General features: G+C 39.6%; 1 protein-coding gene across 1 annotated transcript in view; it reads left to right on the top strand.

Annotated features, from left to right (window-relative positions):
• Positions 1-1,296: 1,296 nt before the first annotated feature.
• The window catches only part of LOC126355900 (attractin-like protein 1), a 278,201-nt gene continuing 265,605 nt past the window's right edge, over positions 1,297-13,892 (top strand). The window contains exons 1-2 of the mRNA XM_050006409.1: positions 1,297-1,914; positions 10,062-10,265. Coding sequence (XP_049862366.1) covers positions 1,676-1,914; positions 10,062-10,265 — 443 coding nt within the window. The 5' untranslated portion in view covers positions 1,297-1,675. The remainder of the gene's footprint in view (positions 1,915-10,061; positions 10,266-13,892) is intronic.

Raw genomic sequence — 13,892 nt, 5'->3', positions numbered from 1 at the left:
GGCTAATCTCGCGCAATGGTGTACTTGACATCAATTAATTTATTTTCATCTTACACCCTCCACAGGCTAACAGAACACAGCTTCGTTAAAGGCCATCTGATTCCAACAGTCGGTCATTTCGTCTTGTCACTGCTACTTTACAGCAACAAGATTGCGTTCTCACCTTTCGTACTAACATTAACTCGCACCTAACCTTAGCACTTCTGCACACTTCCGACAGCACGAGCAACTGCAGCGCGAAAATTCTGACTCGTCAAATTAGCGGAACTACAGCCGGAAAGGAGGAAGCCCGTTAGCACTGATGTACTGTGGCGCTTTGTTTTGTGAAGCATGCAACCCAAACAGTAAAATCGTACTCGCTCCTTTTCTGATAGCTAGCTGCCTCTCCCACCCTTTGCAGGCGGGAGTCCAGCTGAGGGACGGTACTAGCCCGCAGCTACCGCCGCCCGCAAGAGATCAAGAGTTTTTTTGCGCTAGTGCCTTTCATATGTACCCGGCACCCCTGGTGAATAGCGAATGGCTCAGGAAGGAGAAATCAAATCAAAAAATAAATATTCCCTCACATTTTACCCGAAAATTATGTGCCGTATTAATCTCAACATGCTTGCAATAAACTTCTGTTAAAACATGACTGTACTGAAGTGGACAATGTCTATCAGGTTATATAAATGGATTATTTTTTTAAATGTGCAAATTTTAAATGCGGAACTGCTTTACTATATTTTAACAGCCTGTAGCAACCTAGTTTGGGTAGATTAAATACACTGTTTTGCACAATGTGTAGATTTACACATGTGCTGTGGGATTAAAAACATACAAATTAAATTCGATCACAGAAAAATAATAAACAAAACAAAAATATGTGCAGACCACACAGTGTAAGCGAGTGAAGCTGCGGGCCCTGCCCTCGTGAATCCACAAAACAGATATAAGCACCGCCTGTGGTGCCGGTATGTACAATGTTTTGTAAGTATAATTATTATTATTATACTGTTATTGTTTACGTTTGCTAAAGCCATCATTGAGATGGCTCCAAGCAAACAAAATGTAAATAAATAAATCCTTTAATGGCAACTTTTATTGTTTTTTTTTTTACTAATGGCGTTTTCCCCATCACACAAAGCACAGACGTTATAAACATGTTCCCTCTAAAAGAATTCCAAAGCAGTGCTTAGTTTGCCAATGTCTCCTTTAGAATCATCTTGAGTCTGATGACCAATGAAGACACCATGGATTCGCTTAACAAAGAGGAACATTTCTCGGGTTAACAAGTGAAAAGCACTAAAGCACTGAAATGACATAAGCTCTTAAGTCTAGGTAGATAATGAGTCCCCCGTTGATTCTCCACTGTAGGCTTCACAGCTAACAATTTTACGATAGTTTCAGTTCCATGAACCTAAGTATGATCTTACATCCCGCAGGAAATGTTCTCACTATGAAATTCAATTTCCATTGTGTATAGCCGTCTTCTAAGCTGTGCCACTTCTCGTTCCACGTTTTGTAGTCAAAAAGCATTATGACAATCGTTGCACGTTGGCAGTATTAACAATACAGACTACAGAGACATTGCACTTTGTTTTGAGATTTATATTAAAGATCGTTGGAGGATACTGATTTTTAACGGGTTCGTAGTGGTACAGCTATTTACATCTATGGCAGAAATGTTGGTTGCAAGATGGCAGCGGCTTTGCAGATGTTTTTATTCTTGTTTAAGTCGAAATATCGCCGAAAATGTGTTTTTACGAGTGGCGTGTTTAGTATGATTGTAGTGTACTCAAGTGTATTTAATTTAGCTTCGAGTACAAACTGTACTGGTGCACAGTGTGTGAACGGGGAATGTGTGAATGGCACAGGTTGTGTTTGTTTTGATGGGTGGCAAGGACCTTCCTGTCAATTTTGTGGAGGAAAAGTGCGGTAAGAATAGGAAAAATACTTATTAATAACGAAATAGTGTAACTTATAGATGCTTATCCTCTGCCTGCTTGCTTTTAATGCCACAAATATAGGTGTGTAAATGACTGCAAAACTAGGTCTGTAATACGTGGAACATAAATTTCCGCTGGAAGTGTAGTAAGCAACCAGGAGTGTGTGTCATTTATATTGCAAGAAAGCAAATGGCGTGAGATTTTTTAATAGGTTTTTCAGTTATCTGTAGCCTTTAAGACATAGTGTTGTCACTGTTTGTTTCGTTCAAGAAAACTCATATTTAAAGTGTTTTAGGGCGGTAAATTTCGGAAAAAAGTATGTATTAAAAATAGTAGTTATCTACTTTTGCTGTTTACCTGTCATTGGCATAAGCGATATGTGATTACATGTTATTGACCTACATTATTTACATTGTGAAGTGAATATCAAAGTTTATGTATAAGAACAAATGATTGACGTTAACATCCCCCAGTATTGTTAGAAGCATAATTCCGGCGAAAAGTAATATACAGAAAAGGAATGTACTGAACCTAATTGACATATTTAGAGTGTTATCAACTGTTTGGCCACCGCTATGTTTTCTGGTAACAAACATTACAGTAGTTAATGGCATCACCAGACACGAGCATCTGTTTCCCCTTCAAAGATTAGTCTCAGGGTGGCGTTAATAATAAGTATCCTAAGATTACGAGTTGAGGGGGGGGGGGGGGAATGCTCTGATGGTACCTTTAGATAAATATATTTTTTCATACCCCCCAATTGATCTGTGGAAAAAGTATATCCAGCTTTTCATCACGTTGTGAACTGAAGACCATGTTAAACTTTAGGTCCTCCTATAACTGGCTGGCTAAGAGAGTCCAAAGATCTGGGGAAGGCAATGCCACACCACTCCAGTAGGACAGTGTCTAACACTGTGGTGCTCAAACCAACTTTCACGTTGCTGATAGTTTAACTATTTTATGAAGTAAATAAACAGCACATCATTCGTCTACATAATGGCAATGGCAATGCTACATACAGTAGGCTATTATTGTTTACAATCAGGAAGATTGTCAGTGGCCAGACACAAAGTAATAGAGGCTCAAAGCTTTTCAGGTTGTTGCCAGATCATAATAAAGCAGATAAGTAATTTTTACGAAAATTGGTAGCCTTTTTAAAGTGTGTCACAGTGACCTTAAGCAACATTGGTAGAGTACTATTGCAGTGTGCATCTTAATCTGTTAATCAAATACAACAGTAATGTGTATATGCTTTATGAAAAATCTGCAGTCACAGAATCATTTTCAGAATTGACAATAGATTGATCAGCTTGTTGTGTTTAAGCTGTTATAAAGGTAACAAAGTAAAGCTGACATCTTTACTGTGACATGTTATTCTACATCTATTTCGAACCTGTAAAGTGGCAGTTACTTGTGCAGACATGAGTCATCTACTCTTCCTCGGTGTGTCTCTTCATTCAGATATATAGTCTATTTTGAGATGTCTGTGCCAATCTAATGTGGCTGTCCAAGAAGTGTTACTGATAATGTTAACTGTGTATGTGCTGTCTTGTATTATGTTGTCATTCTCATTAATTATGAAATCGCCAAGTATCCCTCTTCAGTATAGGCCCTAGCCCTCATTGTTTTGACTTGATTCTCCAAATTATTAGTTTTCAGAAAAGCTTTGTTTTTTAAGTTTTTAATATTTAATACAAAGAAATAAAACAATATTACATGGAAGGACGTTCTTGTGCTAAGCATTTTATATCATAAACTTTTTCTTCGGCATATTGGAGTCTCCTTGTAATTAATCACTGCTTTGAAAGTCTATTGTTAACAGTTTTGAAGATAGAGAAATTAGGCCCATCCAAAACCTGCATTATGGAAAATGAATCTCAAGACTATGGTGATTAGTTAGAAATAGTAGGCACGTGAACAGTTCATGGAATTAGTAAGCAGAAAAATAGTATGGCTCATGATTTCATGACAGACTTTTAAGAGGAAGCTGCAGAATATCCACTCCGTGAAGTCTAATGTGTTTGTATTTTGTATTATAGATCATATGAGTCATGTGCACATTACAGGTGATCACTTCAGTAATTAATGGGAAAATTCCATACAGTATATAGGGTTGAAACTTAACCACAGTAAAGTCAAGATGTTGTGTAGTAATCCTGCTAAGAGAAAAGCAATGAAGATTAACATTGCTTTTATTGTATCATGGACACACAGCAGACTAACAAAAAGACAAACTAAAGAAATATTTCTGTTTTTTCTTGCAATAGATGACCTTGGAAATGGCCTGATAGAAGATGAGTGGACTTCATGAAACAGGTTGTACATACTTCCAGTGCTGTTTTTCTGGGCGAACACTGGGTGATGCATGCCCGTAAACTTTTTTGTCAACAAAGTAATTTTTTTGCGATGTTGATAACTTTAGACGAGTGCCAAAGATTTATTTCACGGACGTAAAATTTTTATTTCATTTTTTCGTGTTAGTAATTGCAATACGTATGATACCAGTGCAGTTTGTGGTGTGAAAAGTGATGTCATTGACTGATTCAAGCATTTCAAAGCTGCGGCAACCATTCTAGACAACTGAATCGCTGGCAGCCAGTTCGACAAGCATGTAGTGCCCTCACCCGCTAATAGTGGGTAATGGTAGTGTTAAACGAATATACATATGCTCAAATGCTGAGCTACCTATAGGTGTCTCTACAGTCCCACTACCATGATCCTTCACGATTCATTGCCATCTTTGTTTTGTTGTTCTTCATTCATTTGCATTTGCTTTTATATTTTTGTCAGTTGTGCAAAGTTTTACAATGTGTCCTGTCTTTCATTGCAACTTGGAAGTTAAATTGGTGGTGAGAGCTGAGCAGAAAACTAACAAACTATTATTTTACTTGTTCTCCTGCGTTTAAAAAACCAAAAACTGTCAGTAATTCATGTGCGAGTGAAAAGTCAGGAAGTTCAACATCAGTGGGTGATGAAAGTGAAACTGTAAACGTGAGCACTCTTGATTGGACTGACCTGTTTCATTTCAGTTATATTATAGGTCAATTGAAGTATGCGATACCCATTTTCTTTTATTGTTCAGGGGTTGATGGGAATGGCATGCTTCATTTGAGGTGATGTAAACTGAAGCGTTTGATACCACATTCTCTTGTATGTTTGGGTGTTTCTCGGTATCGCCTGCTTCATTTGAGCTGTACTAAAGTCAACTGAAGAGTCGAATACCATTTTTTCTGTAGTTCGACATGTTGATGACGTCATGGCTAAAAGCAGATGGGTGGTATCCCATGCTTCAGTTATAAGCTATTTTCACTGCCTTATATCCAATGTCGGAGTACCCCCGAAATTTTTTTTTTTTTGAGAAAAAAAGCACTGCATATTTCCATACGTAAAGTTGAAGATCATGGTATTTGAAGACCAGCCAAAGCTACCTATTGCATCCAACTGATCTGTAGTGCACCCTGAGGCCTGGATTAGGTTGAAAGATGACAATTTAGTTGTAAGTTGGTGAAGCCAACAAATGTTGCGGCAAGAGATTGACAGATAGTGAAGCCTAATTTTTACTTCTATGTTACTTCTGCACCACATTGAAAAATGCAAGGAGGGTACAATACATAACTTTTACCGTGAAGCCTTAAGAAAGGGTTTTTTTCAGTAGTGGATGAAAGATTGGCCGATAATAGTGTACATACCCAAAAATGTTTTGCATTAAGGTGCTAATAAAATTACTGTCACTAAAAAATTGAAGCTTTGGGTTGGATGCTGACTCTCGCTTGGAAAATTTAGTTAATAATCTGGTTTTGAATTTCCGTCTGTCACAAACTTTCAGTGTGAAATGAAGTTTCAAGGTTTGTGTTGATGGAAAGAAAGGAAAAGTTAATAATCTGGTTTTCAGTTTCAGTCTGTCACAAACTTTCAATATGAAAGGAAGTTTCAAGGTTTGTGTAGATGGGAAAAAAAGGAAAGGCCTATAAACTGTGATTAAACTTTCTTTTAATACAATTAGAGGTGGAACATACAGCAATTATGATAAGGATGGGGAAGGAAGACTACCAGTCCCATTATTCACTTTTATATGAGCAGTTCACTCGCTCATTTACACTTTTTTTTATGATGGCACTGATGCATGGCATCGATTCCATGAGAATCCAGAAGTCTTTTTAGAGCACCTGAACAGATGCTTATAGGTGTAAATGAAGGTTGGTCATAGCTGGTCCAGTATGCACTTTTTGCTAGAAGGCATGGTGTGCTCAAAGAATTGCAGTCATTTTTGGGGGAGGAGGGAGAGCAGGATTTTGGTACTAAATGATAGAGACTTCTTCAAACTGTTTTGACACAATTTGGGATTTATGAAATGAAGGACTGCATAGATGAATGTGTTAGCAAGTAAAAGTTATTGGCTCTTGAGGCTTTCATTGTCCTACTGTGTTTTATGTGTGCACCAATGTGTGATTCATTCAGTCCAGATGAGAATTTTTCATGTTTTCAACATTTGTTGGCATTTTTGTTAGATCCATACTGAATCATAGTCCCATGTGTCATGCTTTGAGTAGATGTGTGTAAAAGTGCAAAGCTGTAAATGTGGTACTCCTTAGTGAGGAGATGATTTTTGATGGTGCGGCTGCTTACCAACTGCTGTTTTCCCTGCATTGATGGCCAGTGATCTTCTGCATTATAGTCCAGCTACCCACTGTTAAAATAGTCCTTGACATGTGTTTGCCCAAGTCTATCGACTTTGAAGGCAACTGTTTTCACTCAACAAAAAAAGAAATTGGAGCTTATAGAATATGTGTATCATTATGTAATATTAATTATGTGAAAGGAATTCTTACCCTTCTAGCAGCAATTCATTGTAGATTATGGGAGCAACAAAGCATTCCAAATTATTTGAAAAAAGGCACACGTTAAGTCATGTTTTCAAGTTTGTTCAGAGGACAGATGGGCAGATCACTCGGTGGGTACAGGGTATTCGACTATTTTAGGTGCAAATGAAAGTGGGAGTGAAAGTAGCAAATAATCCTCAATAACTATGGGTCTGGAAACCAGTGGTTTCCCCGATACAACATATGCTCGAATACAGTTATGCCAACCTTCTAACACTGTTAATGTCTAAGGCGACATTCATTTCGAAACATCACAATTGAGATGCAAATTACAAAGTGATATGCTGCCCTTGCTTGAGTTTATTGTTATTCCAGATACCAAAGTACTAGTAGATAATGTTTTGATAAGTATGTCAGTTATGCTCCATCTAAAATGAGCTCGATTCGACAGGGTGTTAAATACAATCTTCCTTCCTTAGTTCAGTTCTTCAACACCTCTGTGACATTTTCCTGTGGGTCAGACAGACCTATATGTCAATTTGTGCTGCCCTTCTCTGTATGTGTTCACTATCCCTATTAGTCATATTAGGTTCGGATCCCGCCCACTTGAGCAACATTCTAGGATGAATTACATGAGTGATTAGTAAGCTATCTCCTTTGTAGACTGGTTGCATTTTTCTTAGTATTCTACCAGTAAACTGAAATCTGCTACTTGCTCTACCCATGAGTGAGTCCATGCGATCATGCCATTTCATGTCCCTACAAAGGGTGACATCCAGGTATTTGTATAGTTTACTGATTCCATTTGTGACTCGTTGATGTGTAGTCATAGGATACCACAGTTTTTCATTTTGTGAAGTGCACAATTTTACATTTCTGAACATTCAAAGCAAGTTGTTAGTCTGCGCACCGCTTCAAAATCTTATCGGGATCTGACTGAAAATTTGTCAAAATTTTTTTTTTAGACTTTACTTCATATTTGATAACTGCATAATCTATGAAAAGGCTGAGGTTACCGTTAATATTGTCTGCAATGTCATTAGTGTAAGGCGCGTTCAAAAAGAAATGAGCTGGAGCCTGGAATCTGCAAACCAGTGACAGGAGGGTAATATAGTGGTGTGTGTAATGAGATTTGGCTCCGACCAGAGCATGGAAGTTCACAGCCCGTCGCTAGAGAGCATGCGTGCACATCACTTGACTATACAGAGCTAGCAGCAGCATGCGTCAATCATCCAGCGATGCCAGACGCATTGCAAACTGACATGGAGGCATCAAAATAAGAGCAAAGAGGTATTGCTCATTTTCTGACAGCGGAAGGAGTAGGAGGAATGGACATTCATTGACATATGTCGAAAGTTTATGGCAAACATTGAATGTCCCTTGCAAGGGTCAAGGCATGACACAAGCGCTTCAGGGAAGGAGGGGTGTCGTTAGCCAATGATGTACGATCTGGAGCACCACACTGCACTACAATGACATCGTCCAGCTGGTGGATGCACTCTTTACCCAGGACAACTGAGTGACTTGAAAGTCATAGCTGCCATGGCCGGATTGAGCATTGGAAGTGTTCACACCATCGTGAAGGAACAACTGCACATGTGCAAAGTGTGTGCCCAATCGGTGCCCCCAGAGTCTTCAACCACACCAGGAAGCATGTCGATGGCCCACTGTCTTGCTCATCTGCAGCACTATGCTCGGGAAGGGAATGCGTTCCTGGCACTGGAAATGAGTCATGGTGTCATCACTTCGAAACAGACTCAAAACAACAAAGTCTCCAGAGGAAGCATCCAGGGTTACCACCAACAATAAAGCCAAGGCCATCCACATGAGTGCAGGAAAGGTTATGCTGATGATCGTCTTTGACCAAGATGGCCCACTTCTGATTCACTTTCTGCAGCGTGTGACAACAGTGAATGCCCTGCATGAAACTCGCAAACCTTGACCACCCTTCACCAAGTGATTTAATCAAAACGACCAGGAAATCTCACCTGTGAGGTCATTCTGCTCCACGACAATGAAAAGCCTCATATGGCGAACATTGTCATGGCACTTCTGCAGAAATTCAAATGGGAGGGTCTTGGCCAATCTCCATACAGTCTGGAACGCCATTTTTGGTCCCCTTAAAAAGATTCTGAGGGGCAAACGATTCACCTGGAACGACGATGCCCAACTGTGTGTGTGGAACTGGTTAACATTACTGCCCCGGGAATTTTATGAGACAGCCAGTCACTGCCTTGTGTCACAGTGGGACAAGTGTCACAACAGCCAGGGTCAATAATTCTAGCTTACAGGTACTGGTTCCTGTAATTATGCCTCCAGCTCATTTCTTTTTTAATGTCCCTTATATATAACATGAAGAGCAAGGGACCTAACACACTTCCCTCAAGTACACCCAAAGTTATGTCTACATCTGTGGATGACTCTCCATCCAAGATAACTAGCTGTATCCTTCTCACAAAAAAATCCTCAAACCAGTCACAAATTTCTCTTGATGACACGCATAATTGTACTTTTGACAATAAGCATAGGTGTGGTATTGAGGCTGATGTTTTTCGGAAATCAAGAAATACTACAGCTACCTGACTGCCTTAATTCATTGGCTTTCAGTATATCATCTGAGAAAAGTGAGAGTTGGGTTTCGCATGATTTGTTTTTGTGTGTGTATGAGTAACTGTTAACAGTCCTAGAGCCAATATGTCAAGAAGAATCAAACAGTGTGTGGCTTGCTCTTGCAAAAATCTTGCGATCTGATGATTATGGAAACGTACATAAATTCAAGTAAATATGGAGGCCTACCAATAATAGTTTCTCTTGTGGACAACTTGCAAATTAAGTGAGAAAGCAAGGAGATGGTAGTGGTAACTGTGACACACTTTCTCTATAAGATGACTTGGGAAGTGTGGGTTTAGAGGTAGAGGTAGTTAAGACAGATTTATATTAGGAGCAGCTCGTGCCTAAATGTTGAAGGAATTGTTCTTTCTAGGATTAGTCTGTGAATGAATTGGGGAAGAAACCTTAATTAAGGTGAAAAAAACCTTCTGTCATGTCATTTATAGTTGACTGTGTTAGATACAGAGCAGGGGAAGGAGAGGAAGATAGTGAGAGGAGTTGTCTGTCATTGACATTTGCTTGCTTTTGTATTTTTCATATTCCCACCCCCCTCCTTTCTTGTTTCTGCCCATGGTCTTTGGTTACCAAAGCTGTGTTGCAGCATTGTTCATTGTTTGTCTTTACAGTAGTTGTTCATACATAAAACATTACTTGTTTATTGAAAGAATAATTTAACTTAGTTATGCTTGTTGGAATTTATTTTCAGATTACCAGACTCATCAGGTCACATACATGATGGTCATGGAAATTACTCAATTGATGTGAAATGTAGTTGGCTTGTAGATGCAGGTGGTATACCAAATACCACAATCCGGTTGCATCTCGAGGAGTTTGCCACTGAATGCGGCTGGGATCACTTGTATATATTTGATGGCGACAGTGTTGATGCGCCCTTGCTCGCTGTGTTCAGGTAAGTATTCTCTGAAATAGTGTAGAGTGTAACTCTCAGTGCTGAGGACAAGAATGAAATGTGAGAAGATTAATTATCGATTGACTTATTTTTAATTGTTTCTGTCTATGGCTACAAACTGTTGGTGAGGCTGACTGGCTCCTCCGAAAATGGTTAGAATGGTTGCAAGGAAGTGAAGAGAAAAGTTTCGAAGATGTCAATTCTTTATGCAAGTTCCTACTATACACAGTTATTTGTTAGACATAAGAGGAATGTAAATGAAGTATTGGACAGGCGCCATCTGCGTTTTTGTGCACTTTACATACTGTCAGCATAGCATAGCATTAGTATGCTTAGGCTTTGGATTCCTGTTCATGGATAATATGGAGATAAAATGGACCACAAGTTGTTCCACAGATTAACAGTATGAACCTGAGAAAGTGTTCAAATTTGTTGACAAATGAGGCTGCTGCTGCTGCTAAAGCAAGGCCAATAGTCAGGCAAAGCATGAAAATATACATTTAATCTTAAAATTACAAGCAAATAAGAACAGAGTAAAGGCAGAACTGAATATAAAGAGTCTTTCGAAAAGCATGGAAAGGCAGTTATTAGTCACTTCCTATGAGACGACAGTTGTGCAGAAACAGCATGCCCTCTTGTGCTCGTGTGTTTTCTTTCTTCACTTCCGTTGGGCGAGCATTGTTCAGAAGATCCACATGCACAGTTACTGCTTAGCATTTTTTCAAACTTGTCCAGTGGTGCTTGGCCACCAGAATAGAAGTTAACTTCAAAACAGTATACTGAATTTACTGTTAGATACTTGAGAATGTTTACTATAAATTTTATTTCTTTAACTTGTTTCACTTATGCTGGGTTTTGTTCTGTTACATGGAGTGCACCTGTGGTCTAGGGCTAACATCTTGAACTAGTAATCAAAAGTCCAGGATTCGAGCTTTGCACTGCTTAAATTTTTAATAAAAATGATCGTCGTTGGCAGCCAGAGATTCCGGGCATAAGAAGTCACCCTCGTTCTGCTGGCAGCAGCCTTTTCAAAGAGGGCGTAGGAGTGGACAGAGGCTCAGGGCATTCTTTTCGCCTTAGGGTGGAAAACTGCCCCCAAAGGTGTAAGAATCAGCAATGATCAGTAGCATCAAGATGCAGAAGGCAGTGGAAAAAAAATGCATTAAAGACACACTTATGTGTATCCACGGGGCAAATGGCTTGTCATTGAAAAAAGTCAGGATGGTCTCTTCATTGGCATAAGATTCCAGACTAGTCCCCTATTCAGATGTCTGCGAGGGGCTGCCGAAGGGGAATTGATCACGAGAAAAGGGTAGCATAATCAACAAAAGAGTAATGTTTTCTTAGTCAGGATGTTGAATGTCAGATGTTTGAAAGCAGTAGGGAAACTAGAAGACCTGTAAAAGGGAAATGCAATGGCTCAGTGGAGATATAGTGGAGGTCAGTGAAGTAACTTGGAAAGAAGACAAGGATTTCTGGTTAGATAAGTGTAGAGTAATGTCAACAGGAACATAAAATGGTATAAGGAGAGTAGAATTCATCATGAATAGAAAGGTTGGGCAAAGTGTGCACAGTTCAGTGAAAGGGTTGTTCTCATCAGAATCAACAACAAACCAACACCATAAACAATAGTTCACTCCCCAAAGGGCTCACCGCTCTTTGGCAGGTTCGTTATTGGCTATCTCGGCCCCCCAGCCTTTGCAGCAACATATTCCCTTCTGTGCTGCATGTCTAGCCTTCTGCTGTTCTTTTTCCCCTCCCCTGGGGAACGTGTGTGGTATATTTTTGGAATTGTGTTCTGCACTTTTAGTGGTCGATGTCAGAACAGTCTCTACAGTATTTTTTGTTACTTTTTTTTCTTTCTTCGTTCCGTAGGTTGACAGCTAGGGTTCTCATGTACTCCCTGGTACAGGCCAGGCCCAGGGAGAGGTGACTACCTGAGCTATCTACCTTTCCAAATTGCCACTTGTCCCTCTGGCAGATGTGTCAGAGGTGTGACCTGAGTTATGAACAATCACCTAAGATGGATGCACCCCTTTCTGAAGGGGTCCCCCAGTTGGAAGGATTGTGCCATCGGAGACATTGGCAGTCGGGGGGATTTTCTCGCAATGAACTAGTCACCTTCTTTACAGTCAATTTTTATGAAACATAAATGGAACATGGTAAATGATTCAAAGACACTCCCAGCTGCACCATGGTTCCTCATGGTTTCACATACTGAAGACAGTCAGCCCTTTGCTTCAGTAAATCCGTTTATTATTGAGAAAGGTGTTGATGCAATTGCTGGCCCTGTGAAATCCTGGTCTTGTTTATGCAATGGAACTTGGATTTTTGCAGACCACTTCTGATTCTCAAGCACAACTGCTTGCAGCTTCTCTCCTCCACAACTATCCTATTCATGCCAAATACTGAATTCTACCTGTGGTATAAATTTACACTAGGCTGCTCAATGGTCTGACTGAGGCAGAAATCCAAACATACCTCTCTGATCAGGGTGTCATTGCAGTCCATTGGGTGATGAAAATGGTAGGTTTGTGTGTGTGTGTGTGTGTGTGTGTGTGTGTGTGTGTGTGTTTTCTTCAGTTGTGATATGGGGACGTATGATGCTCATTGTTTCTGTGCCATAGAACAAAAAAATAGTTCAGGTATATGTACAGCTGGTGCAAGCAGAGGATGAAGAGATAGAAAGTATTTGAAGACATTGAATGGGCAGTTCAGTGCAATTCAGTAGATTAACTGAGATGAAAATCTAATAGTTACAGGGGGATTGGATTGTGATCGTAGGGGAAAGAGTAGGAGAAAGGTTTATGGGAGAATATGGGCTTGCTCATTGGAATGAGATAGGAGAATGACTAACTGGGTTCTACAATAATTTTCAGATATAGGTAGCGAATACACTACTCGAGGATGACATGAGGAGGCGGTACACTTGGAAAAGACCAGGAGGTACTGGAGATTCTAGTTATATTACATCATGGTCAGGAAGAGATTTAAAGTATCAATGCACAAAGAAATGGGATATGGGGGTTCTAAGGAATGAGGAGATATACTTGAAGTTCTCTGAGGCTGTAGATACTGTGATAATGAATAGCTCAGTAAGCAGTTTAATTGAAGAAGAGTGGACATCTCTAAAAAGGGCAATCACAGAAGTTGGGGAAAAAAATGAAGGTACAGGGAAGGTAGCTGCAAAGAAACTATGGATAACAAAAGAAATAATTTGGTTGATCAACGAAAGATCGAGGTACAAATATGTTCATGTGAATTCAGGAATACAGAAATGCAAGTCACCTAGGAATAAAATAAATTGGAACTGCAGGGAAGCTAAGGTGAAATGGCTATGTGAAAAATGTGAAGAAATCGAAAGTGAAATAATTGCTGGAAGGACTGAATCAACATATAGGAAAGTCAAACGTTCTTTGAAATTAAAAGCAAGGGCATTAACATTAAGAGTGCAGTATGAGTTCCACTGTTAAATGCGGAGAAGAGGGCGAGTGGGTGGAAAAATTACATTGGAAGTGTCTATGAGGGAGAGGACTTGTCTGATGTCATGATAGAAGAAGAAACAGTAACCATCAGGGAGGAGATCGAGGATCCAGTATCAGAATTTAAAAGAGCATTGGAAGACTA

The sequence above is a fragment of the Schistocerca gregaria genome, chromosome 3 (assembly GCF_023897955.1).
Source record: "Schistocerca gregaria isolate iqSchGreg1 chromosome 3, iqSchGreg1.2, whole genome shotgun sequence".
NCBI lineage: Eukaryota > Metazoa > Arthropoda > Insecta > Orthoptera > Acrididae > Schistocerca > Schistocerca gregaria.
Note: the sequence above shows the minus strand (reverse complement) of the source record. Positions and strands in the feature narration are given on the sequence as shown.